This window comes from Canis lupus, chromosome 15, assembly GCF_011100685.1.
Source record: "Canis lupus familiaris isolate Mischka breed German Shepherd chromosome 15, alternate assembly UU_Cfam_GSD_1.0, whole genome shotgun sequence".
In the NCBI taxonomy this organism is placed as follows: Eukaryota; Metazoa; Chordata; class Mammalia; order Carnivora; family Canidae; genus Canis; species Canis lupus.
Window position 1 is genome coordinate 61702967 of NC_049236.1, and position 25438 is coordinate 61728404.

Genomic DNA, 25438 nt, shown 5'->3' on the forward strand with positions numbered 1-25438 from the left:
AGTTTTACTCCTTTGTTTTGTGCTTTTTGATGATTTCTTTGTCATACTGAACATGATTCGGTAAGTTGGAATACGAAACAGTAGACCATCATTTCACTCATCAAAGTGCTTTCACTTTCACTCATCAAAGAATATTTATTGAGCATGTTTTTTGTGGTAGGCATTATCAGGGCTTTAGAGATGAACAAGACAGATAAGTCCCTGTTCTCATGATTCTCCTTGGAAGAAGAGGAGAGGGTAGAGAGTAAATGCAAAGAAACAGTAATTTCTGATATTGCTAACTGCTGTGAAGAAAATGAAATAGGGTCTTGTGCATAAAGAGCCTAAGTTACGCTGTTGTAGACTGCACATGACAGAAACCCCCTGGTTTAAATGGTAAGGACATGTATTCTCTCGTAACTGGGACGTCGGCTGGACACCAGGCATAGTCAGATCTGCAGCTTGAGAATTTCCTCAGGGATCCCACTTCCTTCTGTGTCTCTGTCCTTCCGTTGGCAGTGAAAATGTTATCCCGAGGTCGCTTCCCCTTGTGAATGCCAGATGTCTATTAGAGTGGACCCAACATCTCAAGGAAGGACAGGGAGGGAGTGCTATTTCTTTTTTTCTCCCTTTGAGGGTCTAGTAGACCTTTTCTAGAAGTGAGTCAAACTTGACCAAAACTGGCGGAGGAATGCAGCTACCATGTTTGCCTCAGATTAGTAATAGAGTTGAGGAGTTACGTGCCATGACCATCACAGACGGTGCTGGCAGGGGCATCCAGGTCAGCTTGCCAAAATGAAAATACCGGTATGTCAGTAGCTTCTTTGTAACCCAGAACTAATGACAGACAAAAGGACGATAATGACTAGATCACACGTGAACTTGAAGAGTAATGGAATAAAATTTATTTACTAAATGTAACTGTAGGGATGCCTGGGTGGCTCAGCGGTAGAGCATCTGCCTTCAGCTCAGGACACGGTCCCTGAATTCCGGGATCGAGTCCCACATCGGGCTCCTGCAGGGAGTCTGCTTCTCCTCCCTCTGCCTATGTCTCTGCCTCTCTCTCTCTGTTTCTCTTATAAATAAATAAAATCTTAAAAACCTGTAATAGTAAAAGGTGCTTGGCATAGGACTAATTTTTCAGTCATATATGTATAAATTAAAGTCTAAGCTAGGTCACGGCTGGGTCCTGAGAGGTGAGTTCACTTCTGGAGAGCTCAGTACCTGGCTTTATCCATGTGTGACCTCAGGCCCTGCAGGGCTTTACGCATCACTGGAGCCCTACAGATGAATTAGCTGTGGCCTCTGTCTACAGTCCAAGTGGGAATTACCAGTGTCTTCACTTTTGACACAAAAGAGCTTCCAGATGATGCAAATCCCATCTGTGTACAAGATCCAGAGAGAGTAGGATAGGGACATGTGTTGTATTGCAGATGAAGAACTACATATTGTATTTCTCAACCCTTCTTTTTCCCTCCCTTTTTTTAGTGGGAAAAAAATGTGCTGAGGCAGCAGACACGTAATCCAGGCCCTTGTCTTCCTACCGTATAGGCCTGTATACCTTTCTCTCATTACCTGTCTCCCTTGCCTCCTGGTCCCGGGGGATGGCCCCTCCTCACCTTCCCCGGGAAGTGGCCGGATACTTTTGAGATACTTTAGCTCTTAGGAGAACAGCTCCTTTCTGAGAGCATGTCAGAGCTGATCTCCAGGGAAGCATGCAGTTAAATGTCCATCGCTGTTATTATTTCTGTCCTCCCAGGGTTTGTGTTTACTGAGGAATTTTGTGTAATTAGGATTCCCGTAGGCTTTTGTAATAGCTTATGGTCACAGACAGTGTACCATGGCTAAAAAAGAAGTGAACTTTCAAGAAATCCTGAGGCTGTTCTGTTGTTTTTCCAACAGGAGATGCTGGATTAAGGTGAAGGTGAGCGGGGGCAGCATGGTTTTGCTGCTGCTGCTTTTATCTTTGAAACCTAATGGCACCAGAGCTTTTCCGTAGGCATCTCAGAGCACTCGACATCACTCGTAGACTGTCCTCGTCCTTTTACGTTGAAGTTTTCTTTCCCCGCCGTTCGGTGGTTTATGTCTCCCAATGTCTTGGGTCTTTTTATATTTATTGTCCATGTGTGTGTGCTCACACCTGCTGCCTGCTTTCTCTCCCTGAGCTCCCCTCTCTTTTCTGCTTCCCTGTTTCCACAAGAGGGGATCTTATTTATGGTCCTTGCACGTTCAGTTAGCTCAATGAGCAAGGGAGTGAGGAGGGTCCTACAGCACTTTCTAGCAGTCAGTGATGTAGCAGAGTGTCTGGCTTCAGTAAGAAGTGCTGGTGTGGAAGGGATCTACCGTTTGTGGATGAAGTTACCGCAGATGACAAACAGGAACAGAACTTGGGCTAGAAGAGCCCTGTAATAAGCCCTTGTCCTTGACTAACCCTTTTATGATCCCTCTTGTCTTGCGTTCCCTCACCACCTTCTGTAGTTTATGTTCTGGTTGTTTCCTGCATGAGGGTGGTGCTGTCTCGGAGGACAGAGCCTCTGTGTCCAGCGTAGGCCACTCATGCCCGTGGCAGGCACTGCTGTGCTTGAGGGGTGAACGCTGCTAACCAAGTGAGTCCTCCTTAGCAAGTGCTCATTGCTGTTAGCCCGAGGGGGTAACATTGTGACTCTTCTAGTCATGAGTAGAAAGCCAAAAAGAAAAGCTGCTCAAAAGCATGGACCAAAAAACCCAAACTGCTCAAAAGCATGGACGGCGTCAGATGCTGAACCGACAGTGCCACAGGTGCTAGAGTTGGGCACATGGCAAGCTCACTGCTGAGATGTGATTTCCAGGTACAGGTGACTAACAAAAGTACATTTCGTCATTTGCTCATCATTAGCTTCCAGGGGGAGGTGATGGGATGCTTTAGGCCTGCAAAAAGCGACTGATTGTGTTGCCTACAAAATACAGTGAGTGGCAAGAAAATGGCATTGGTGTCTTCACAACAGTGTCTTGCTGTAGCGTCACTCTTCTCCTTCGTGTTTTAGGTGAGATGAGTGAGAGCCGAGCAAAGAGAGTTCGCATAAAAGAGGTAGATGGCTGGACCCTGAGGATGTTAATTGATTATGTTTACACTGCGGAAATTCAGGTTACAGAAGAAAATGTACAGGTAAGAGTCAACCCCTCATATCGTGTAGCTGCTTATACATGCCAGTTTTTAAATCACAAGAGCATCCCCACACCATAGTATACCTTCTGTACCAAAGTAATGGAATTCATTGTTAAAACTGAATTTCTAAGGGACGTTTGGAACGATGACATCTTTTTAATGATGTTTCTGATTTCAAAATCTTCTATAGTCTCAGTGTTCCAGTCTTTCAGTTCTCTGAATGATGCTTGCTTGTTTGTGAAGACGCTGTCATATTCGTTTGTAACTACTGATTGATGCTGCCCACCTTTCTCTGTTCGTGAGGTTAAAATCTACAAAGGATGTTTCTGACTATCAACAGTCTTTACTTTTTCTTTTTATAATTGCAACATCTTTTTTTTTTTTTAATTTTATTTATTTATTTATTTATGATAGTCACACACAGAGAGAGAGAGAGAGAGAGGCAGAGACACAGGCAGAGGGAGAAGCAGGCTCCATGCACCGGGAGCCCGACGTGGGATTCGATCCCGGGTCTCCAAGATCGCGCCCTGGGCCAAAGGCAGGCGCCAAACCGCTGCGCCACCCAGGGATCCCTGCAACATCTTTTATAAGTGATTCTAGAATTTAGCTAAAACTTAACATTGCGTTTTCTTAACTTTCTATAAAGAACAGATGTTTTATGTATATAAATGATATAAATGAGTAATACAGATGTATATAGTGTAGAAAGGGTAAGTGCCTCTTTTAAACTGCCCTTCCTTTCTCATGCTCCCCAACCCACACACGTTGATCTACTCTCCTTCCCCAGAGGGTAGCTTTTGCTATCTGCTTGGTGTGAATCTTTTCAGACCATTTTCTATCCAGTTTTATCTACCCATTCACTCACACCTATGCACATGAAACCTGTTTCACACCTATGCTCACACCTATGCACAATTTGCCTGACATAAGTGTATTTTTACTCTACCTGTTATTCTGAAACTTGCTTTTTTTCACTGTACAAAGTATCTTTTTTTTTTTTTTTTAAGATTTTATTTATTTATTCATGAGAGACACAGAGAGAGAGAGGCAGAGACACAGGCAGAGGGAGAAGCAGGCTCCCTGCAGGGAGCCCGATGTGGGACTCGATCCCAGGACCCCGGGGGTCACTCCCTGAGCCAAAGGCTCACACCACTGAGCTACCCAGGCGTCCCTGTACATAGTATCTTGTAGTTCTTTACACGTCAATACATGTGGACCCAGCTCCTTCTTTTGAATGGCATGCCATATATTAATCAGCATATGTGATTTTTCCACCTTTATAAAGTAGTGCAGTGAATACACATTTTTATATTTATATCCCAAACTTCGTGGAATAGATTTTTCAGATGTAATTGGTGGATCAAAGGGTACAAGCATATTTTAATTTTTGATTGGTATGCCAAATTGCCATCTGCAAGTTTATATTTATTTATACTCCTTCCAACCAGGTAAACTGTGTTTTGAGGATAACAAAAAGAATTAGGACTAACTTCTTAAGAAATAATCTCTGAATTCTACTTGCTCAAATAGGAAAATGTGGGCTTCATCTTTTGTCCCTTATAATTAGTTGAAATATGATACAAACTTTTTGGATTCGGAGACTGAAATCTTTGGACTTTAACTTGTTAAGACATGCTGTTGTTAAATCTGAAATATTGGCAGTGGTGAAGCCTTCTGGTGATCTTTCCCAAGTGGCCTCATTTGGCCTTTGTTTGGAAATTCCAGTTCATGAGGTAAGGCATTTGAAACAACCTTGGTTGATACTAAAGTTGTGTATAAAGGTGTGAATCAACTGCTATGTGGACTTTTTTTTTTAATCTGTAGGAAAGTGTTTGGTACATGTCATGAGGTAACAGTACCAACATGTCATCACAATCTGATTTTTTTCTCTGTGGTTATGCTTGTTGCTGGATTTCGGGGTATTGTTGCCAACAAGACATTGTCTTGGTTTTTCTTTTTGCTCCTTTTTAAAAATTCATTTGAATTCATGGTGCTCATTGTGCCCTGTATCTGACCTTCAGCGAATGAATTGCTGATTGTCATAATATGTGACATGGAGGAAATTTGCAAAAGATGATTTAGGCCTAAGAGAGTCGACTGTGTGAATTCAGCTCTGAATGCTGTTTGTAGTAGTTCTTGCGATGGAGATGTTGGCCTATGAGGAACTGGGAAAACGCCTCTCATGTTTCTTTTAATAACTATCACGTTCCAGTCCTGAAATATTAGTCATCACAGCCTTTCAGAAAACCTCTTGCCATGCTGATTTGCCTTTTGTGTATATGTTCAGCTCCTACAGGAATACATTCAAAGAGTTGTATTTGGCAGACTTACTAAATGCTTAATATATATATATTTTTTGGGGGGGAGGGGGGAGATGGGGAAAGAGAGCATGGGGTACCTTGGTATGCATAGCCTTATTTATATTCCATTGAAAAAAATTACTTATTTTAGAAAAGGCAATTTGCAAATAAAGTTGATTAAAATAAGTTGCCTTTTCCGTGGCAAGTGTCTTTCGGTGAAATACAAAATAAGAGTTTACCTATCAAGTTACACCAAACTGCTCTCTCTCCTGTTTATTTTTGTCTGTGTACACTGTTAGATCTTTCTTGTAAGTGCTGTTCACCTTAGGGGAAGGAGTGGTATGGTGGAGATTTTTGGTGTTCTTGTTAATGTTAAACTAAAATTGTAAATGGCCCCAACTGGGGCCCTGCTCGGAGTAGTCCTGTTTTTTTTTTTTTTTTAAATATTTTTTAAATTTTATTTATTTATGATAGTCACAGAGAGAGACAGAGAGAGAGAGGCAGAGACATAGGCAGAGGGAGAAGCAGGCTCCATGCAGGGAGCCTGACATGGGATTCGATCCCGGGTCTCCAGGATCGTGCCCTGGGCCAAAGGCAGGCGCTAAACCGCTGCGCCACCCAGGGATCCCGAGACCCTGCTCGGAGTAGTCCTGTTTTGAGAAAATTGACAGTGGGGATAGAACTTTCTGAAATTCAAGTTTGTTGTTGTAGGTATATTTTCTTATAGACATAGAATCAAATCTTTGGTCAGGTATCCTCTCTTTTATGGAGTTTCTGTTTAGTAATAAAAAATAAAATACAATTTTAGGATAGAAAGTAACTTAGTGCTTTAGTTTGGATCGCATGTTTTGATGTAGAATCATGGTGCTGTGGAATGTTGCGGTCCAGCCATCATAGTCAGTGGGTGTCCCTGATTCCTAGTTTAGGGCCCTTTCTGTGATGCCGTATAGTCTCCTATTTACACAAATTAAAAAATATATATACCGACTGTTTGAAGTGAAGGTGGTTAACTTTGAGTCAGAATAAGGGAATGAATTTATTTGAAGAATTAACTCCAAAAAAGAAATGTTATTGTGTTATATATGGAAAATAGGACTTTAATTCTTGACTTTTTGGAGTTTCCCAGATTTTTTATTTTGCTATTGCTGTTTTTTTGTTGTTGTTGTTGTTGTTGTTGTTTAGATTTTTAAACTTTGTTTTTGTTTTTTGTTTTTTTTTTAAACTTTGGTTTTGAATTTAGATATTTGCTTTTATTTATGGCAAGATTAGGGAATAGTTTGAGCCAAATGAATTTGTTTGTGTTTTTAAAGGAGAAATAAAAGGAGAATATATATCTTGCCACGATCATGCTTTTAATTGAACTTTTTTGTTGTTGCTATTGAGTAATTTAAACTTAACTTGTTCCTTGAGTTTCCAGTCAAATTTTATAAACATTATGTATCTGGGAACAGAGAAAATACAGTCAAAGGTTATTAAAAAGTAGTTTTTAAAATTTGGAGGCATCATGGGGCTCCTAAGTGATTTAGTCGGTTAAGCATCCAACTCTTGATTTTGGCTCCGGTCATGATCTTGGGGTTGTGAGATCAAATCCCACATCGGGCTCTGTACCTGGTGTGGAGCCTGCTTAAGATTCTCTCTCTCTCTCTCTGTCTGTCTCCCTCCCTCCCTCCCTCCCTCCCTCTCCACCACCTGTTTACTTGCTCTCTTTTAGAACACACACACACACACACACACACAAACAAGAACTGTTTAAATTTGGGGGCATCATGGATTCTTTTGAGAATGATGAAAAACTGTGGACCCTTTCCCAAGTAAAGTGCACATAGCCATTTATGCACAGTTTTATATACACTTTAGAGAATTCATATGCTTTGTCTCTCCCCTTCATTCTCCTGCTGTTAAGAATACTAAGCTGTGTGTGTATGTATGTATGTGTGTGTGTGTATGAAGGGTTTTTACATGAGTTTATTTTCAGTTGTGTGCTAGGCATTTTACATATGTTTCATTTGATAGTCATCACCTTATTAGATAGGTATTACTACATTTTGCAATTAAGGAAGCTCAAGAAGGTTAAGTAATTAGTTCAGTATCACACAGCAGCTGTTAAGTTGTCATTAACTAGTGTTGCTTAAAAAGAGAGTTCATAAATTTGAAAATAAAAATACCTTTATAACTAAAACTACTTTTTTCATTACCTAATATTATTGGAGGTTTAACTCTTCTTCATTTGATGTGTTGATCAACATTTTTGGAGAATCCTAAAGCAACTTGAATTTTTTAAAAACATTTACCTCATTGCTAAATTTATGGTTTGTTACATACATTTTGACTTCTCAGCTTTTGGGTATTTGTTTTGGCTTGCCAAAAGTAGCTAAGAGTTTTTTTCACCTGATGTAAGTGTGAAAAACGAAGGTGAGGATGTTAGTAGACAGTGCCAATGTAAGTAAATACTCTTATTCCCAAATTAATATTATGAATGTTTATCTACAAGTTCTGTCTGTAAGAACTTGTATCATTTCAGAAGAATTTAAGAAGCATCGGATAATTGTGAATGGATAGATTTTAAACAGTTTAGAAAATTTATATGTTGCATAAATTGAAATGTTTTCAGATAGAAAATCTCATCCTTTTAGAAAAGGAACAGAATTTAAATGAGAATTTTTCAAGAAACAGTTAAAATTAATTTTTGTCAATAAACACACCAGTGTGCCACACAATCACAGCACAGTAGAAAATTCAACATAGTGTGTCCATTTTGTTGGTGGTGTAGGGGAGGTTATTTTTTGTTTGTTTCAGACTGGAAGTGCGAACAGTATATTGAACAACGTTTTACCAGTGAGGTGTTCCTAAAAGAAGATAGTAGAGGTAGGGGCATCCACAGACCTGTTGACATGGCTGACCACTTAATCAACAGAAACCATCAAAAAAATAATACATGTATACCCCAAATATTTTATTGTAACCTACAACATGCAACTGCACAATTTATGCCAGTCTTTTGTTGTAAAACAAGTATGGTTAGCTCCTTGGAGAGCCATCTGCTTTTTTGCACGTATGACATCATAATGGTGGGTCAACTGTAATCTTCTAGTTTTTAAAAAAGTGCAGCAAGAATTGAGACACTTGAAATCTCAGTGCAAAGTCATCTTTGAATTATACAATTTCCCCTTCCTTTCCCCTACATGTAATTTAAGAAAATTTTTTTTTTTTTTTTTTTGCCATAACACATTGGTCAAGTCATTCTAAAGCAATGAACTTAGTTTTCATAGCAACAGCTTTCTTTTTACAGTTACATCTCATTGGATTACATATGTTTATTTGAATTACATAATTTCAGAAACAAGTGCAAGTGTCATAAACAGATTTGAAATGTTACGAGTTGGCAAAATGCAACTCAGCTGGAGGGGCAGAAGTGTGCAAGCATGTTGGAGAGGACAAAGGGCATGGGACACTTAGGTGAGAGGTCAAGGAGGTTGGTAAACCAATGCTTTTGCTGTGTGTATTCCTGCATTGTGTAGATAGACACTAAATGCGATTTCTGTTAGATGGATATTTATTTTAAAATGGGTATGGAAGATACTCTGTCGTTAAGCAAACTGATGGAGTATCTGCTAAGTCTTTAGTCCTGCACTAGGTGTGATGCTATAAAAAATGAACAAGGAGCAAAGCATAGTAAATAGAGTATAGACGTCGGCTTTGCTAATTGCAATACCATGTGACTTTGTCCAAAGTCCTCAACTTCTCTGAGCTTTGTTTTTTTGTCTGAAATAGGGGTTGAATTCTGTTGTTCTTATATAAGAGCTTGTGAAACATCACTCATTGGATAACTGGCCTTTGTAGAGGTGAGACATGCTGGGACCTCACTAAAAGCATCATAGGGATTGAGGCTTGGGGCCAAGAATAGGGGCACCTCTCTGGGAGAGCAAGCACTTAAGTTTTTTTTTTTTTTTTTTTTTTTTTTTAGATTGAGGGCAGCCTGTAATCCAAATGAAAGTTCTCAGGGATGAGTGACAAATTCAGGTCTGAATGAGGTGCTGCAAGAGGCATGGCAGCAAGAAGTCTCATGGTGGTGGCCGTAGGAGTGTAGTGCCTGCTGTTAGGCAGTGTCTCTGATCCAGGGAGGGTGGCCCAGAGTGAACAGTGAATCAGGTCTACAGCCCCAAGCTCGCTTGGCTGAAAGAGACTTGATAAACTCTAGGCAATTGCAATACCATAGCTATAAAGTTGGGATTATGGAGAAAATATATTCCTGTTAGGAAACGGGATGGCCAACCCAGGATCTGGGGCATGCTCAGTCCTGTAGGGCTTTAGGGTTCACAGTGCATGAGGATGCTTGGGGAAGCCAACCACATTTAAGCAAGCAAGATTAATGACAGACTAGAAGTACTGGTTGGGCACCTAATAAACTTCACAGTCTTGGTCAGGATTAGTTTAGGACTGAATTGGACTGAACTTGAAGATCTAAGGCTTTTAACATCTTCAGCTAGATGAGGATAGATCATGTAAGGATTGATAACTATTTCTTGGCTTCTTGGGTGCCTGGGTGCCTCAGGTCATGGTCTCAGGGTCCTGGGATCGAGTCCCACGTCGGGCTCCCTGTTCAGTGGGGAGTCTGCTTCTCCCTCTGTGTCTCCCCCTGCTTGTGTTCTCTCTCTTTCTCTCTCAAATAAATAAAATCTTAAAAAGAAAAAAATTCATTGCTTCTTTATACATGGCTTGCTCTTTCCTTTTCTTCTTCTAAGATATTGAGCTTTCCCATTTTTCCATTGCCGGCCAGTGTTGATCCTTATGAATTCCAGTTTTCAGTAGTAGTTCATTAAAAATTTATGGGGCATCCATTTTATGCCAGGCAGTGTTCTTCCATGTAATATCAACTAAGACAGACAAGGGCTTTGTTCTAAGAGCCTTTATAGCTTCTTACTTTACAGGGTAATAGGTGTTTCTGGTGACTATATATATGTATAGGTTATCCACTGGGCATCATTCCCAGGACCTAGGTCTCTAAGTAATAGATTCCTAATCAGAGGATTATTTGGTGAGCATGAAATCATAGAGAATGGAGATTACTTCAAGTGGATTAAGGAGGGCTTTAATGAACTATCATTTTACTACAAAACACATCTCTAGTAACCAGGAGATAGATTGAGTACCATCAGATCCATTGCCTCTCCCGTGCATGGTATCCAAGAAAACTGACAAATAATTTCTCTTCAGATAACCCATTTCTGAATATTTTATTATCCAGTAGTTGTCTTTTCCACCTCTAAGCATGCTTAGATGCTGTAAGGAACTCTACCAGCCATAATAGCTTATTGAGGCCAGGATTTCTTAGAGGGTAGGGCCCCAGTATTTTGAATGCTCATCTGTCTCCATATAGAGATTAAATAAAAGGAATGATTTTGGACTTAATGTTAAAAATGATTTCTTCTGACAGAGGCTCTAACTATACACTTGGTTATGCTTTTTTAAATTTATTTTTATTTTTTTATGCTTTTTTTTTAAAAAAAAGATTTTATTTATTTATTCATGAGAGACGCAGAGGGAGAAGCAAGCTTCCTGTAGGGAACCCGATCCAGGACTTGATCCCAGGACCTGGGATCAAGCCCTGAGCCAAAGGCAGAGGCTCAACCACTGAGCCACCCAAGTGTCCCTTGGTTATGCTTTAACTGTAATTACAGTCACATTCCAGGTCTGTCCTCTGGTTATTTTGATTGAATGACCACTTTCCATTCTTAGCCACACAACTAGAAGTTGCCCAATGTACCAAAGGAGTTGAGGAGAAGGCTTATCTTCAGAGTGAGCAAAAATGTCTACTGAGAAGCTTTCTAGATGTTTTTGGTTTAAATAAAATCATTTTTTTTTTATAATTTTATTTTAAATTGAGTAGTAATGATAGGCACGCAGTGTGAGAGAGAGAGAGGCAGAGACACAGGCAGAGGGAGAAGCAGGCTCCATGCACCGGGAGCCCGACGTGGGATTCGATCCCGGGTCTCCAGGATCGCGCCCTGGGCCAAAGGCAGGCGCCAAACCGCTGTGCCACCCAGGGATCCCCTCAAATCTTGAATTTTACCATTGACTTCAAGAATGGCGTTGAGTAAGACATTAATCTTTCTGGTTTTTATTAATTATAAATAAAGCTAATAATGCTTTGACACCTCACAGAAATGCTGTGATATATAAAATTATACCAGTTAAAGCTTATAAAAATATTGAAGTGGTTTATAATTGTTGAGCAGAAATAAAAAGTGGGGTATCAACAAAAAGTCTTGTGACCACAAGGAAGAAGAACCACAAAGAGGAAGATTGTTTGGGATTATTGGGTAAAAAAAAGAAAAAATGGCTCAGTAACCTTTCCCTCATTTTTTATATTCTGCACTGGATATATTTTTGTGACCAAAAAAATAAAAATATTGATTTGCTGTAGATTTCTCTCCATACAACAAGACTTGTATATTTGGGTTAGTCCGTGGAGACAGTACTCTGGGGTGATTGCAGTACCAATAACACCCTTTTCCATTGGTTTGACATGTAACTCAAGAAAAGGTGATATTTTTCCTATCAGAGTTTATGGAAGCCTTATTATTTTTCCATTCATGTTCTGTTTCTTTTATGAGATAGAAAGTAAGTTCTTTATGATTAAAAGGGTTTGGCAGATGGTGTGCTTAAAGCACAAGCCAAGACTTTAAAAAAAAATACTTAAAAATGTGTTGAATCAAACTTTCAGTGGTTGTTTATGGGATAGCACTGGGAAATCCTGTCATTGAAGTGAATTTATCTGACAGTCTAATGCCCAGAAAACTGTTAACCTGATATTTTATCACTTTACCAGAATAGTGATAATTTTAGTTATTTTCCAAATTCACAAAATGATGAATTTCTTTTATGTTAGTAATTACTATAAAATTTTAAATTATTTACAATTGAGTTTTGGTATTAATTGCATTTTATTGTATTTAAGTATTGTATCATATTGTATTTTAAATCCTCATAATTTTAATCAAAATACTTGACCAACTAGAACATGACTGTTCTCCAGTCATGCCATTTAAATTATATTTTATTCTCAATAAGTTGAAAGTATAGAAAAAGTGAAAGCTTATTATTTAAAATTTAGCATGGAAGAAGCCATTGAAGGTCAGCTAGTTTGAGAAAAATCTGGAAGGTTGATCATAAGAACATGTAAAACTAGATGGACATCGAACTTGAAGTTTTTCAAGTTTTTATTTACAGGAAAGCTAGGTACTCAGGAAATATTAATAACTAAGGTACTTGTGGCTTTAAATTATTAAAATATATAATCTTTTTAAAATTTTAATTTAATGTTTTATTCCAGGGAGAGAGGGAGGGAGAGTGAGCTGGGGAGGAGCAGAGGGAGAGGGACACGCAGACTGCACTGAGCATGGAGCCCGATGCAGGACTCAGGACCCTGACTGAGATCGTGACCTAGGCCGGGATGCTTAACCCACTGAGCCACCCACATGATGACTTTTATGATTTATCATTATAAAATATATAGTCTTTGAAAGATGTCCATGGTTGAGTCATTTTGTGGTTTGTATTTTAATTAGCTTCATGTGGTATATAAGAGGAATTTATCTTGATGAGCAAAAAATGACTCCATCTTGATTATGACCTACCATCTTACAGCAGTGTCCTAATTTGAGCAGAGAAAGGTTAGATAAAAATCAAAGTCCTTTCAGGTGGATTTTTTTCATCTTTGATCTGTGCCTCATATTGTTGAAGTGTGGACCTATGTGGGGCATAGCACATCTGTGTCCGTGTTCAGGGTCCCTCTCTCCAAACCAGTTTAGATGGTGAGAGCCCTAGAGTTGTTGAATTTTCTGTGGTTCTGTCATATTTGGTTTGAAATAAGCCAAAAGTTTTATAAATCCTAGCATTATTGACATGGAGCTTTAAAAAATATTATTACCTTTTGGATCTCGATGTCTTAATTCCATTGTCAGGTCAGTAAAATTAATGTGCTTTTCATCATCTAGTTTACATGTGTTCTTTCCCCAGGTTATAGAACTTATGAAAACTTCATTTTTTGGTGAAAATAGAATATAGCTGTATCACTAAGATGTATTCAAAAGCTATTGTTTTAAATTAATTTTGTGAATACTAGTATGGAAATTTGGTCATGTAAATATATTTGACATACATTTATTTTCTTATTTAGGGTTCTACTAGATAGGATTATTATTTTCCATTTAAAAAATTTGTTCATAATGTATACATGCCTTCCACTGACTGCTGGTTAATCTTAGTGTGGAACCAAAAGACTCATTTTTTAAATTTTTTCCCCTGGTGGGCTCTTGTTTACATACCATGGATCTTAACTGCTCAGTTTGCTAAGTTTCAACAAATGCATACACCCATGAACCCACACCCTAATCAGGATACTGAGCATTTATAACCTCAAGCCTTTTTCCAATCCCTTACCTCTGATTCCAGGCAACCTCTGATATGATTTCTGTTATAACAGATTAGTTTTGCCTGTTATTGAACTTTATATAAGTAGAATCATACAGGATGTATTTTTTTGAGGCTGATGTCTTTGGCATAACGGAACATTTGTGAGATTTATCTGTGTTGTTACATGTTCCAGGAGTTAGTTCCTTTTTATAAATGCCGAGTATTGTATTTGTATGGATTTATTGCAATTTAGCATGATGATGGATATGTCTGTATGTATGTATTTATTTATTTTTTAAATTTTATTTATTCATGAGAGACACAGAGAGAGAGAGAGAGAGAGGGGAGAGGCAGAGGGAGAAGCAGGCTCCATGCAGGGAGCCTGATGTGGGACTTGATCCTGGGTTTCCAGGATCACACCCTGGGCTGAAGGCAGGCGCTAAACTGCTGCGCCACCGAGGGATCCCGATGGATATGTATTTAAAGTTTTGGACTGTTATGAATAAGACTTACTCACTTTGATAGAAAATGTTGAGACACATTTACTCTATAATTAAGGTCTAGTTGGGGTCAGGGAGAGGCTAATCAGTAAGATGGATAAAGTTATTTAATTGCCTATTAGCAGACAGTGTTAGAAGGTGAGAATATAAAATCACGCAACAGAAAAAGAGTTGTCTAAGAAGTAAGCGTATTATGTATGTGAGTGTTGATGTGTGTGTGCGCGTGCACACGAGTGTGGGCATGCGCAGGTGTCTGTGTTTTGATTTAGCATTGTATTTGTGAAAACAACAAAAAAAAATCTTTAAAAAGTATTAGCAGTCTCTGGTCTTGAGAAAATTCCACTGGAATGCACTTGGTAATCGGCGGGGTTAGGGAGGATCTAAACAGTAACCCCCTCTCTAGTTATTCATGGCATTCTGAGGTTGTGGAAGGGAAGAACCCTGGAGAATAGGGGGGGAGGGGTACAGGGAAAATTTTGACCTCTAGTGGAGTGAAATGCATGATTGAGTCAAGAGACTAGTAAACATTTTTTTTTTTTTTGAGGTGATTTTAGAGAGGAAGCACTAAAGGAGAGGAAGTTAAAGTGGATTAATGCTGATAAATAATAGCAGAAAGAGAATAAAATACTCATTTTGGAGGAAGGGGCTGCCTACCTTCCATGTTCTGGTCAATTTGCTAAGTGCTGATATATAGTTTTTTACAACATCCTGGACAGAGAGTTGTTGTTGTTGTTGTTTTAAAGATTTTATTTATTTATGAGAGACAGAGAGATTGAGAGAAAGAGGCAGCAACACAGGCAGAGGGGGAAGCAGGCTCCATGCAGGGACCCCGACACGGGACTCGATCCCGGGACTCCAGGATCACGCCCTGGGCCGAAGGCGGGCGCTAAACCGCTGAGCCACCCGGAGATCCCCAGAGAGTTGTTTTTTGTTTGTTTTTGTTTGTTTGTTTTACAATTTAGGGAATTGCAGCTCAGGGAGGTTAAGCGATTTCTGGGGTCACACAGTTAATACGGCACATGTCCAAGCATTCAAGCCCAGAGTTGTCACTCTTGAGAAGCGAGAACTCTCTATGAACACTCTATGGTGTCTGTTCTCCATTCTTTTCATATGAACTCCCATTCTGCCCCTGAGGCTTTATAGGAATTCAGAGGCAGATTGGGGATTAAAAATCTATAGCTCTCAAATCCTCAGGTGCCTCTGGACTTTAGACTCTGAGATCCAAAGACCACTTTGAATGGCAGGAGTGCCGGGGTGCTGGAAATCACACATGCCCCTACTAAATGTAAGCACTACCTGTTAGAATCCAAGCTCTAGGATGGCTGGTATATTTATCCATTTTGTTCACTGTCGCATCCCTACAACCTAGACTAGTGATTGGACCCTAGACTAGATACTCAATAAGTATTTGTTAAGTGAATAATGGCATGTTTGATGAATAGTCTCTGTTTGATGAATAGAAGCTGAGCCAGACAGGAGGTCCTGTGAGAACAAGAGGGAGGGAGCCTGGAAACAAGCAGTGTGTGTTTTCTGGGCTGGGATGCAGGGACAGGATTTCAGCCTCTGGGAGAACTGGTCCACACAGTAAAGTTAAGGCCAAATTACTGATGCCCACTAGGGAAGGATCCTGGTTAGAGGCAGGTGGGCTGGAGCTGGGTCTGGGGGACAAAAAACATCAAAGTGCCCAAGGTCGTGTTAGCAGTGACATCAAATTGACCAGGTTGAGCTGCTTATGGTTGGAGCCGAGCTGTTCTCTCTGATTAGAAATCGGATTGGATCCAGATCCAGTGCTGCCAGCTGTAGAACGACAGATGCAGGGGCAGGGAGCCAAGCTGTCGTTTTCAAGACCCGTGTACCACTTTCTTTACTTACGTCCATTATGTGGTAGAAAAACTAAATCGTGTGGAAATGTTCAGTTGTTTGTTTTTTCCTGTCTCTGTCAACATTGTTTTACTGACCCGGGTTCCTTGAGATCAAAGGAACTTGACGTCCAGTAAGGCTTTCTAAACCACAGGCTGGAGCTAGCTCTGTGTCCATTTGATTTGGTAATATTGTATGTTATTGCAAATATTTGAGAAATGCTAGTTTTTTAAAACCCTTATTAGTCTTCATTATCATTGCTTATACTATTTCATCATGTGAATTTGACACAATTCACCTAATTGTGGCCATATTGCTAAATCTGCAGTTGTTTCTGTTTTCCCCCCCTACTTTTATAAATAATACTGAAGTAAGAATTCATGGATATAGCCTGTTGTAGCTCTTGCACTATTTTCTCAGAGTAGATTTTCAGGAACATACTTCCATCATCAAAGACTTTAAACCTTTATATTGTTGGTAGCTCTTGATGAATATCGCCTATTTCCTTCCTAAGAGAGTTGACTAGTTTACAATGAAGGCAAAAACGTGATAGCGGCCAAGGCTTACTGTCCCTTGGCCTGAATATAGGTGGTTGGAAATATCAATAATCATAAAATGCTGTCTCCTTATTTTATTTAATAGCTACTATGGTGTCAAATATATTTCCCATCTTCACATACTATGTTCTTTTCCAAAGTGTCCCCGATTATATCTTTTACTTTGGGAATGCTTGATCAAAAAAGGAAGCAACCTTATGCTTGTAGTAAAGGATGTGGCATGGATCATCATCTCGTGAGGGAGAAGGGAAATCTGACATTCTGTTGTCATGGGGTTGAACGTTCTATTCAATCCAAGAAGAAATGCCTTGAATTAGAGCCAGTGTGCTCCTCTACCATGTGCCAGACACTGTGTGGAGTGGTGGACCAAATCAGTGCTTTCAACAACTCTACAACGCGTTGTTATACATTTGAGCCACTGTTGAATAACTTAAGAGATTTTAGAGAAAACGTAGGTTTAAAAGAATGGGAAAAGATCAGTGAAAAGGAGAGGAGAGGAGGGGTGGTTTTCAGCCTGTGGGAAAGCCACATAGCTCACATAGTTCTTTTTTTTTTTTTTTTTTAAGATTTTTATTTATTTATTCATGAGAGACACAGAGAGGCAGAGACATAGGCAGAGGGAGCCCGATGCGGGACTCGATCCCAGGACCCCGGGGTCCCGCCCTGAGCTGAAGGTAGATGCTTGACCACTGAGCCATCCAGGCATCCCCACATAGTTCCTCTTTCTGTACTCCTTTTGCTTTTTTGCTTCATTTATTGTATCATTGGAAATGACCTCAATTACAGATGTATTCTGCTTAAGAGTCAGCCTCTCTTAAAACTTTAAGTATCTCTGGACAGGATTTGTCCTGGAAGGTGATGCATTATTAACCATTAGTATGAATTAATTTTGACTGTGCTGCTAGTAGCTATCCCGAGGGATGGAGCTTGGGTTGGGGGGGGTGTTGGGAGGAGGAGGGAGGTGAGGTAAATATATTTAGAGGATGAAACACTTAGCAATCAGGAGAGGCAGATCTGTGTGGAGAATCATAGCTGGGTGCACAGAATAGAGGCTGGCTTCTGGTGACTGACCTTTAGGGTTTTGAGATACAGAAGTGTGAATGAGGTTGCAGGATGCCAAGGGCAAAACACTTCCTATTTCAAAACCCTGCACCCAGCGGGGCCTACATCTCAGAAAGAGGAAGGAAGCTTCATCCCCCTCTCCTGCACCCAGTGCCCTGTAAGGTCACAGCAGTCAAGTAGTAATATTATATTCATTGATACTGTGGTTCGTAACTATTTTTTAATACAGTTTCTATGACTAAATGAGTATCAAGAAGCCAATTGAAAATAAAAAAAAACTTGTGGAATAGGACTTATTTATAATTTGGAGACTAAATGCAGATTTTAGAAGGTGTATAGTACTGAAAGTTGTACAAAAGCTTTTTAGTTTGATGCAATCCCCTTGTCTGTTATTTCTTTGGTTGCCTGTATCTTTGTGGTCCAAATGTCCAAAAAGCCATTGGAGCATGGTCGGGGGGCTTACCGCCTATGTTTCCTTCTAATAGTTTTATGGTTTCAGGTCTTACATTTCTTACATTTAAGTTTCTAATCCATTTTGAGTTGAATCTTGTGTACAGATTGAGATGAGGGTCCAATTTCATTCTCCTACATCGCATCACTCTCCTTTGAATACAGTTTTTGTATCATCTCCATCCTATTTTTTCCCCTTCAATTATCTTCACTTTGGGTAGGTGGGTTTCTTTACCCTTGCTGAATTGAACAGTAAGATCAGATGCTCCAAATTCAGTGAATTAGAAATGCAAAGTAATTCCCTGTCTATAATCACCTCTCAGCTATTGCTTGCTATAGGTTAGAAATGGCCTTTTCCTGAAAGGCATATTCAGCAGAACAAATAAATTCCCTTTCGTTAGAGAGAAGAAAAAAAAAAAAAAAAGCTTACGTTTCATAATGAGAGTTTTTTGGGTTTTTTTTTTTTTTTTTTTTTTTTGATCCAACAACATATATAGCTTAAGTTTGGGAATAATTTCTTCCCTCTCCTCGTGCCCTTTGAACAGTTGTTTCCCTGTTTGTTTTCAGGTCATTCCTGACACACAAGGTGCTTGCTCTGTATTTTATTTTTAAAAGATTTATTTATTTCAGAGAGAGAGAAAGGGAGTGAGGGCAGGGTAAGAGAATCTCAAGCTGACTCGCCACTGAGTGCAGAGCCTGATGCAGGATTCCATCCCACGGCCCTGAGATCACGCCTGAGCCGAAAGCAAGAGTTGGATATCTAACCGAATTAGCCACTCAGGTGCCCCCCTTGCTCTTTAAACGAATATGGATATAAAATGGCTGGGAAATTAATAAAAACTTGCTTTTTAGCCGTGCACTCACTGTAAAGTTAATAGTGACTGAGCTATTTTCATAGACATCTGGAAATCTTGTGTCTGGAGCAGTCAGACCCCTTGGTAGTCTTCTCTAATAAACACACTGCTAATGGCTGAGGATTTGAAAGACTCACTACATAAATTATTTCCCCCTATGGAGTAAATGCCCAAGCTGAAAATAAATTGCAGATCCTAATAGCCAAGCAGAAGGAGTGTACTTGTCTAAGCGAAACATCTTATGTGTAATTTGGCTTGTCAAACAAAGTGAAGTAGGATGAAAGCGTCTTACTTTAAAATGTGCAGCTGGTGTAAGAGTGTCACACGGGTGCTAATTGTTTGTCTCGGGTGCCTTCCATGTCTAATGTTCCACTTGTCTTCTCTAATCAGCGGTGGCTTCCCCCCTGCTTCTTTGTTCATTTCAGAAAACGTCTCCAAGGGTAAAATGTTTAGGGTTTTATTGTCTCCATATTTTGGAAATCAGCACATCTTGGTGAAAATACATTTTTCCTGTTTACCAAAATGATAGACTTGAAGTTGTTTATTTAATTACCCAGTCATATTCTTTTGCTTCATGTTTTTCTTAGCGCTTAAAGATACTGCTTTTCACAAGAAGAGTAATGTGTAGAGCCTGCGTAAAATTCTACAAAACGCTAGTTTGATGATCATAGGCCTTTGACACTCATGGTACTCAGAGGACAGGCCAAACCGAAGTAGTGTCTGGTGAGTGGTAGGTGATAATCACTGAAAAAACAGCTGCCTTTATCATTGCTATCTTGGCTAGGATTCCAAGGAGCCAGAAAAGCATTTAACTTTTCCTGGCTTTTCACCAGAACCATCTGAGGAGACTTAACGAAATGTATCTCAGAACTATCTGCTTGGGAGAAGAGAGGGGAAGCATTTAGCTCTCATCTTTCTTTGGACCGTTCTCCATCAGTCAGAGCTGGCCCCACAAGCGTCCTTTCAAACTCTGTGCTTCTAGATGGTGCAGGTGTGAGTCCCCAGTGCATTCCCCGGCTAGGAAGCCAGAGAGAGGTATGGTAGGAGATGGGGGTGACGCACTGTTGAGTTACCTTTTCACGGAGGTGATCATAGTCTACTTGGACCTGGTTGCTGCCCTGGTGGCTTGAGCAAGAAATGGGGCTGAGAAGATTTGCATTAGGACATAAGTGTCCCATATAGACACGTTCTAGAAATAAGATTTTGTATTTCTGGGTCAAAGGACAGCCAAAATTGTATCTCTTTTAAAATACAAATACCCATGAGAGTACATTCAGGTTGATTCATTTACTATGCATCTAGATATTCTTCTAGTACCTGAGGCTACAATAGGGATAAGACTGATATGACACCCCCACCCCACCCCCCCACCCCGGTCCCAGGGCATGCATTCTTCTGCAGAGAGACAGGCAGGCCCGTGTGAAGCTGTTAGTGGTGAGCTGAGAGGGCCTGAGAGATCGTGGTGAGGACACCAGCTTGTGAGTGGAGAGCTCAGGGCTGGTAGAAGAGAACTCACGGGGAACGAGGACGAGGCTGCTGGAAGGAGAGGTGAGGCCTGGACCCCAAGACACACTGCCAGCTTTATGTCTTTCTTAGGCCTCGACATAATCGAGAGAAGTATTTCAGTTTCTGGAGTGTTGCCCTCCCTTGGCATATATACTCTGTGGGAATTAATCACTTTTCGATTCTTAGACTATATGATTAACGTTTGTATTATATAACAAACATAATTGCTTTCTCTTTGATGTTTTGGAATATCCTTTAGATCGTAGAGTGCCTTAGGGTTATTTTCATCAATCTCAGCGTTGATGTGGAAAATGGAGCAAATGGAAATTTTCCGTTAGGTCATAACACTATGTGGCTGGAGGTTTATTGTGTCAATATGATTCCACTTCATGTAAGAAGCAGCACGATTCAACTGTACCTTTGCTCTAGGGAGCTCAGAAAAATTAGTTTTAAAGGCATAAATTTATTCTTCAGACCTCTTAATTACAATGCCCAAGATATTTTTGTGACCTAAATAGCAAATTAAGAAACCACCTCTTTACATTGGTAGGTGTTTTCCGCATTTGTTACTAATAGTAGAGTTTATCCACTCTGTAGAAAATATGCCATGGGGTTGTGATGGCCCTGGATTTAAAGCGCATGCTCCCTTTCCAGTGACACACAAAAGCCATAAGAACCAGAACGATATTGCATGTTGAAGGATTAGAGTACTAAATGTGAGCTCCCAAATCAGAGGTTTTCAAAGTTTAGTAATTTGTGTGTCACCTTCATATGATTTTACCGTATTCTCTACTGCTGACGCTATTAAATTTTTAGTGTTTTTCCCTATGTTGACTCAATTCTTGCTTTAAATAAGTGAACTTAAGAGTCATATATTATTGGAATAAATAGTAACTTGAAAAACCTACTCCTATTGACATAAGAATGTTCACGTGGGTGCCATCCAAAAGCATTATACTCACTGTAGTTAAGACTGCTCTCCTGCCGACTTGAACTGTCCCACACCAGGTGTGTGACCTTGGGCAAGTTACCCAGCTTCTCCAAGCTCTGTATTCATTTGCATATAATGGGGATAATGAGATATTATCGCCTGCCAATTGCTTAGCACAGTGCCTGATGTAGTAATTACTCAGTAAGTAGAAGCAATTGCAGGAATGTATTGTTGAAGTGATTGTCATCTTTATTACTCTTGCTGAAAAGAGAAGTATTGGATACTTAGAAATTGGACAAACACTTCCAGTCTGCACCTACAGAGAGGGCTCAAGGTAGAGGAAAGAATTGTAGACCGAAAGCTGGCAAAGTTGATCATATTCTTAGCTTTCTACTGACCAGCTGTACCACGTGGTCCCGTCTTTTGGCCTCTTCTAGGATTTGGTTTCTTTATCAGATGAATTAGAGGGTTTGATTTGATTTGATCCCAAGGCTCTTAGGTTGCCAATGGTTTGAGTGGTTCAGGTTGTGGGATATGGTTCATCTGAAATTAGGAGCACTTTTTATTTTGTCTTCTTTTTGCTGGCTATCTAATAAATAAAGTAATCTAGAAAGTTGATGTGCCCCTGGCTGCTTTCCTGTTTTCATCATGAGTAACTGATGGTCACCGTGGGTCATGTTAGTAAGCCTGGGCCAATTATTCATGGTTTTTGAAGCTGTGTGTAATTAATAATTATGAGCTATTGAAATTTAGTCCTAGTAAAATTACATCATAAAACTGAGGCATTTTTAAAGGATTTACAGACAGAAGGATATTATGAATAAACTTGTTTTATACATTTGACTAACACTTAAGGTGTATTTCGTACATATTATTTGCCAAGCATGGGACCATCATCATTGCCATCAATTAAAAATTACATGTGAATTTCTAGCTACATGGCCTACAATTGAAATGACTTTTCTGTCGCTGGCATACTTACTCTACGGTTCATGAATTTCAGTCTCCTTATAAGGTAGATCTGGGCTTGGTAGTGATGAAGTCGAAGGTGAGGAAGCAAAATAAAAGTTTTAAACGCCTGCTGTAGCTGCTCTTTTAGATAGATGTGTGTATAAGTGAGGATGTATATGTGTATGTTAGCATAGTCTGAATCAATCACTGTTTTTTTTTCGCTTAGGAATATATCTTAGAAACTATCTCATTCATAGTTTCCTCATTGTTTTGAATGACTGCAGAGTATTCTATTGAATGGAGGGTACAAGCGTTTCATCAGTCTCCTTGCAGTGGACGTGTAGGCTTTTTCCTAACTTCCGCTGTTAACCCACAGTGGTGTTCAGTGAATGTCTTGTGCACGTGAGATTTTTGTGCATTTGTTAGTGTATGTGTACATTAAATTGCTGGGTTGGAGGATACATGCATTTGTAATTCTGATTGAAATGGGCAAATTGGGTTTCAAGAACACTGAGCCAGTATACACTCCTACCAACAGTGAATGAGTGAGCCCGTTTCTGCTCACTGATTTTTTTTCCCCCCAGGGCTCCTGTCTTTCTGGATTACCACCGGGTTCAATACTGCTTTCCCACACTGTATTGTCTCTGGGAAAATGCTGATAAGATGGGTGATCGGTTACTATTTATGCAAATTTCACAGAGATTAAATCTTACACTGAAGACCACTTTCTTAACTATATGTGTTTGCTGAATTAAATGGCAGCACTGTTAAGCATCTTGGAATGTACTTTATGTTGCTTCAGAGCACAATTATACCAGCGTAGAAAAACCTCCAATTTGCAAATTATCAACAACTAAAGGTTTCCATGGAGATCATTCTCATAACATAATGAAACGCTCTATACATATTATTCAAAAGGTTTGGCTCTAAACAGCGTTATTTGCACTTTATTTTTCTTAAATTCAGAAGGAAAAGGTCGCTAGATACTGCTATATTTTTAGAGAAAACTAATATTAGTTGGTGAAGTTGCACTAAAATACATGAAATTATTCTCTTCAGTCCTTAATTCCTGACCATTTGATTGTGTACATGTGGGTTAACCCACATGCAGCCTCTAGATCTGGAAGGTAAAACTTCTTTGGTTCCTTTAAAAAAATAGACTAGATTGTGTTACAGAAAGACGTGAACACACTCTTTCTTTTCTGCATTTAAGATTTATTACATAGAGATAGAAAACTTATAAAAGGTATCCCAAACTACTGTTTTTTTTCTCTCTTTTTCTTTGGGCTACAGCTTGGCATATATGAGAGTCAATTCCTGAAGGAACTTAGGTTTTATTTATTTTTTTATGCTAATGTGATCTTTTCTAAAATTGACCATTGTTCTAATAGCTGAGGTTTATTTTTTTCTTTTGGCTTTTATAAAAGAGCAGCAGATGTTCAAGAACTTTTTCTTTTAAATGAAGTTTTCCTATTTAATTTGACTTTCAAATGCGGTACTTAACATAGCTTCACACTAATTCACTTACAAGAAAAAAATGTTTCCATTATTGACCTCTTTTGAAAAGCAGTTGTAGTATTGGATGTAGTGTTGATAGTGAAGATACTGGTTAAATCCTACAGAAAAACTTATAATTAATACAAAATCTCTTGGAGTTATTTGAATACAAATTAAAAAGTTAGTATTAGGTAATTGCATTTTGTGTTTTCCTTTTTAGCACATTTATTACATTTTAGAGAAAGTGCTTATACTGAGACTGTTGAATTTAAAATTGTACTCTCCTCTAAGGAAAGCAGTTTATTGTGTTATTCAGACAGTGGGAGAGCAAAATGAGGCTTTGCTGTGGTATGTATTACTTTGGGCTCAGGCCTTCCCCACAAATCACTGAAGCTCATGACTTCTTGAATTGAGGGTAAAAAAAGACCATTTCCACTGAACCATAGCACCCCCTAGCATGCTAATAATTTATGTTTTTAAATTCAAAGGTACATTTTGTTTGTGCTTATAAAAAAGAACCATTAACCTAATATGACCTGGGTATTTCTTAGGTTCAAAGACCAAGACAGGATCTTTGACAGATACTCTGTAGAAATCTTGGGGAATGTGGGGCATCACCCTTTTTGCAAATGTTGCGTTCCTTTCTATGGAGCGTTTGGATCTGTGGACTATTTGGGTCTGGATGCAGATCACAAGTTATGGCTGCATGTATTGTGATCTGTAGAGGAGTGCTAAATAGTGAGTGTTCCCCCATCCACCTGCCTAACTGGACTTAATTGCATGTTGCAGGTACTTCTCCCCGCAGCTGGTCTGTTACAGTTACAGGATGTGAAGAAGACTTGCTGTGAATTTTTGGAATCTCAGCTTCACCCTGTCAACTGCTTAGGAATTCGGGCTTTTGCTGATATGCATGCATGCACAGACCTCCTGAACAAAGCCAACACCTATGCAGGCAAGTGGAATAGACTTTGGCTGACTTTGAGACGGAGGAGTCTAGAACTCCTGAGTTCTGATGTAATTCTGTAGTGATTTCTGGAAAGTTCTATCATGTTTCTGGATCTGGACTTTATAAAAATACATTTAAAAACTTATAATGTGTCACTACCTAACTGAAGCATGTTTATAAAATTCTGAACTTAAAAAGAACCCTAGAAATTGGTATTGGGCCTAAAGAATAGAATAGCTAGTTTTATGCGAGTACTGCATCCCCATGTCTTTATCTTTCAAATCATCAAATTAACAGACATATGAGGAAATGTTTGCATATGAAATTAAGTCGTTTTATCCCTGTAGCTGTGTACACCCTTTTCTTGAAGCCACAGTTTTGTGGCTTAAAAATTTTCAAGGCGATGAAGTCTAGTTGCCTTTGGGCAGAGTGGAAAAGTAGATCCAGAATATAGGCGTCTTTCTTCTTTGACACTAGTTCCCAGG

General features: G+C 39.4%; 1 protein-coding gene across 2 annotated transcripts in view; it reads left to right on the top strand.

Annotated features, from left to right (window-relative positions):
- Positions 1-25438, top strand: part of KLHL2 (kelch like family member 2) — a 97325-nt gene that overhangs the window by 30085 nt on the left and 41802 nt on the right. The window contains exons 4-5 of one of the 2 annotated variants that reach the window (XM_038559150.1): positions 3003-3124; positions 24797-24959. In XM_038559150.1, coding sequence (XP_038415078.1) covers positions 3003-3124; positions 24797-24959 — 285 coding nt within the window. The remainder of the gene's footprint in view (positions 1-3002; positions 3125-24796; positions 24960-25438) is intronic. The other variant, XM_038559151.1, reaches the window with a different exon arrangement.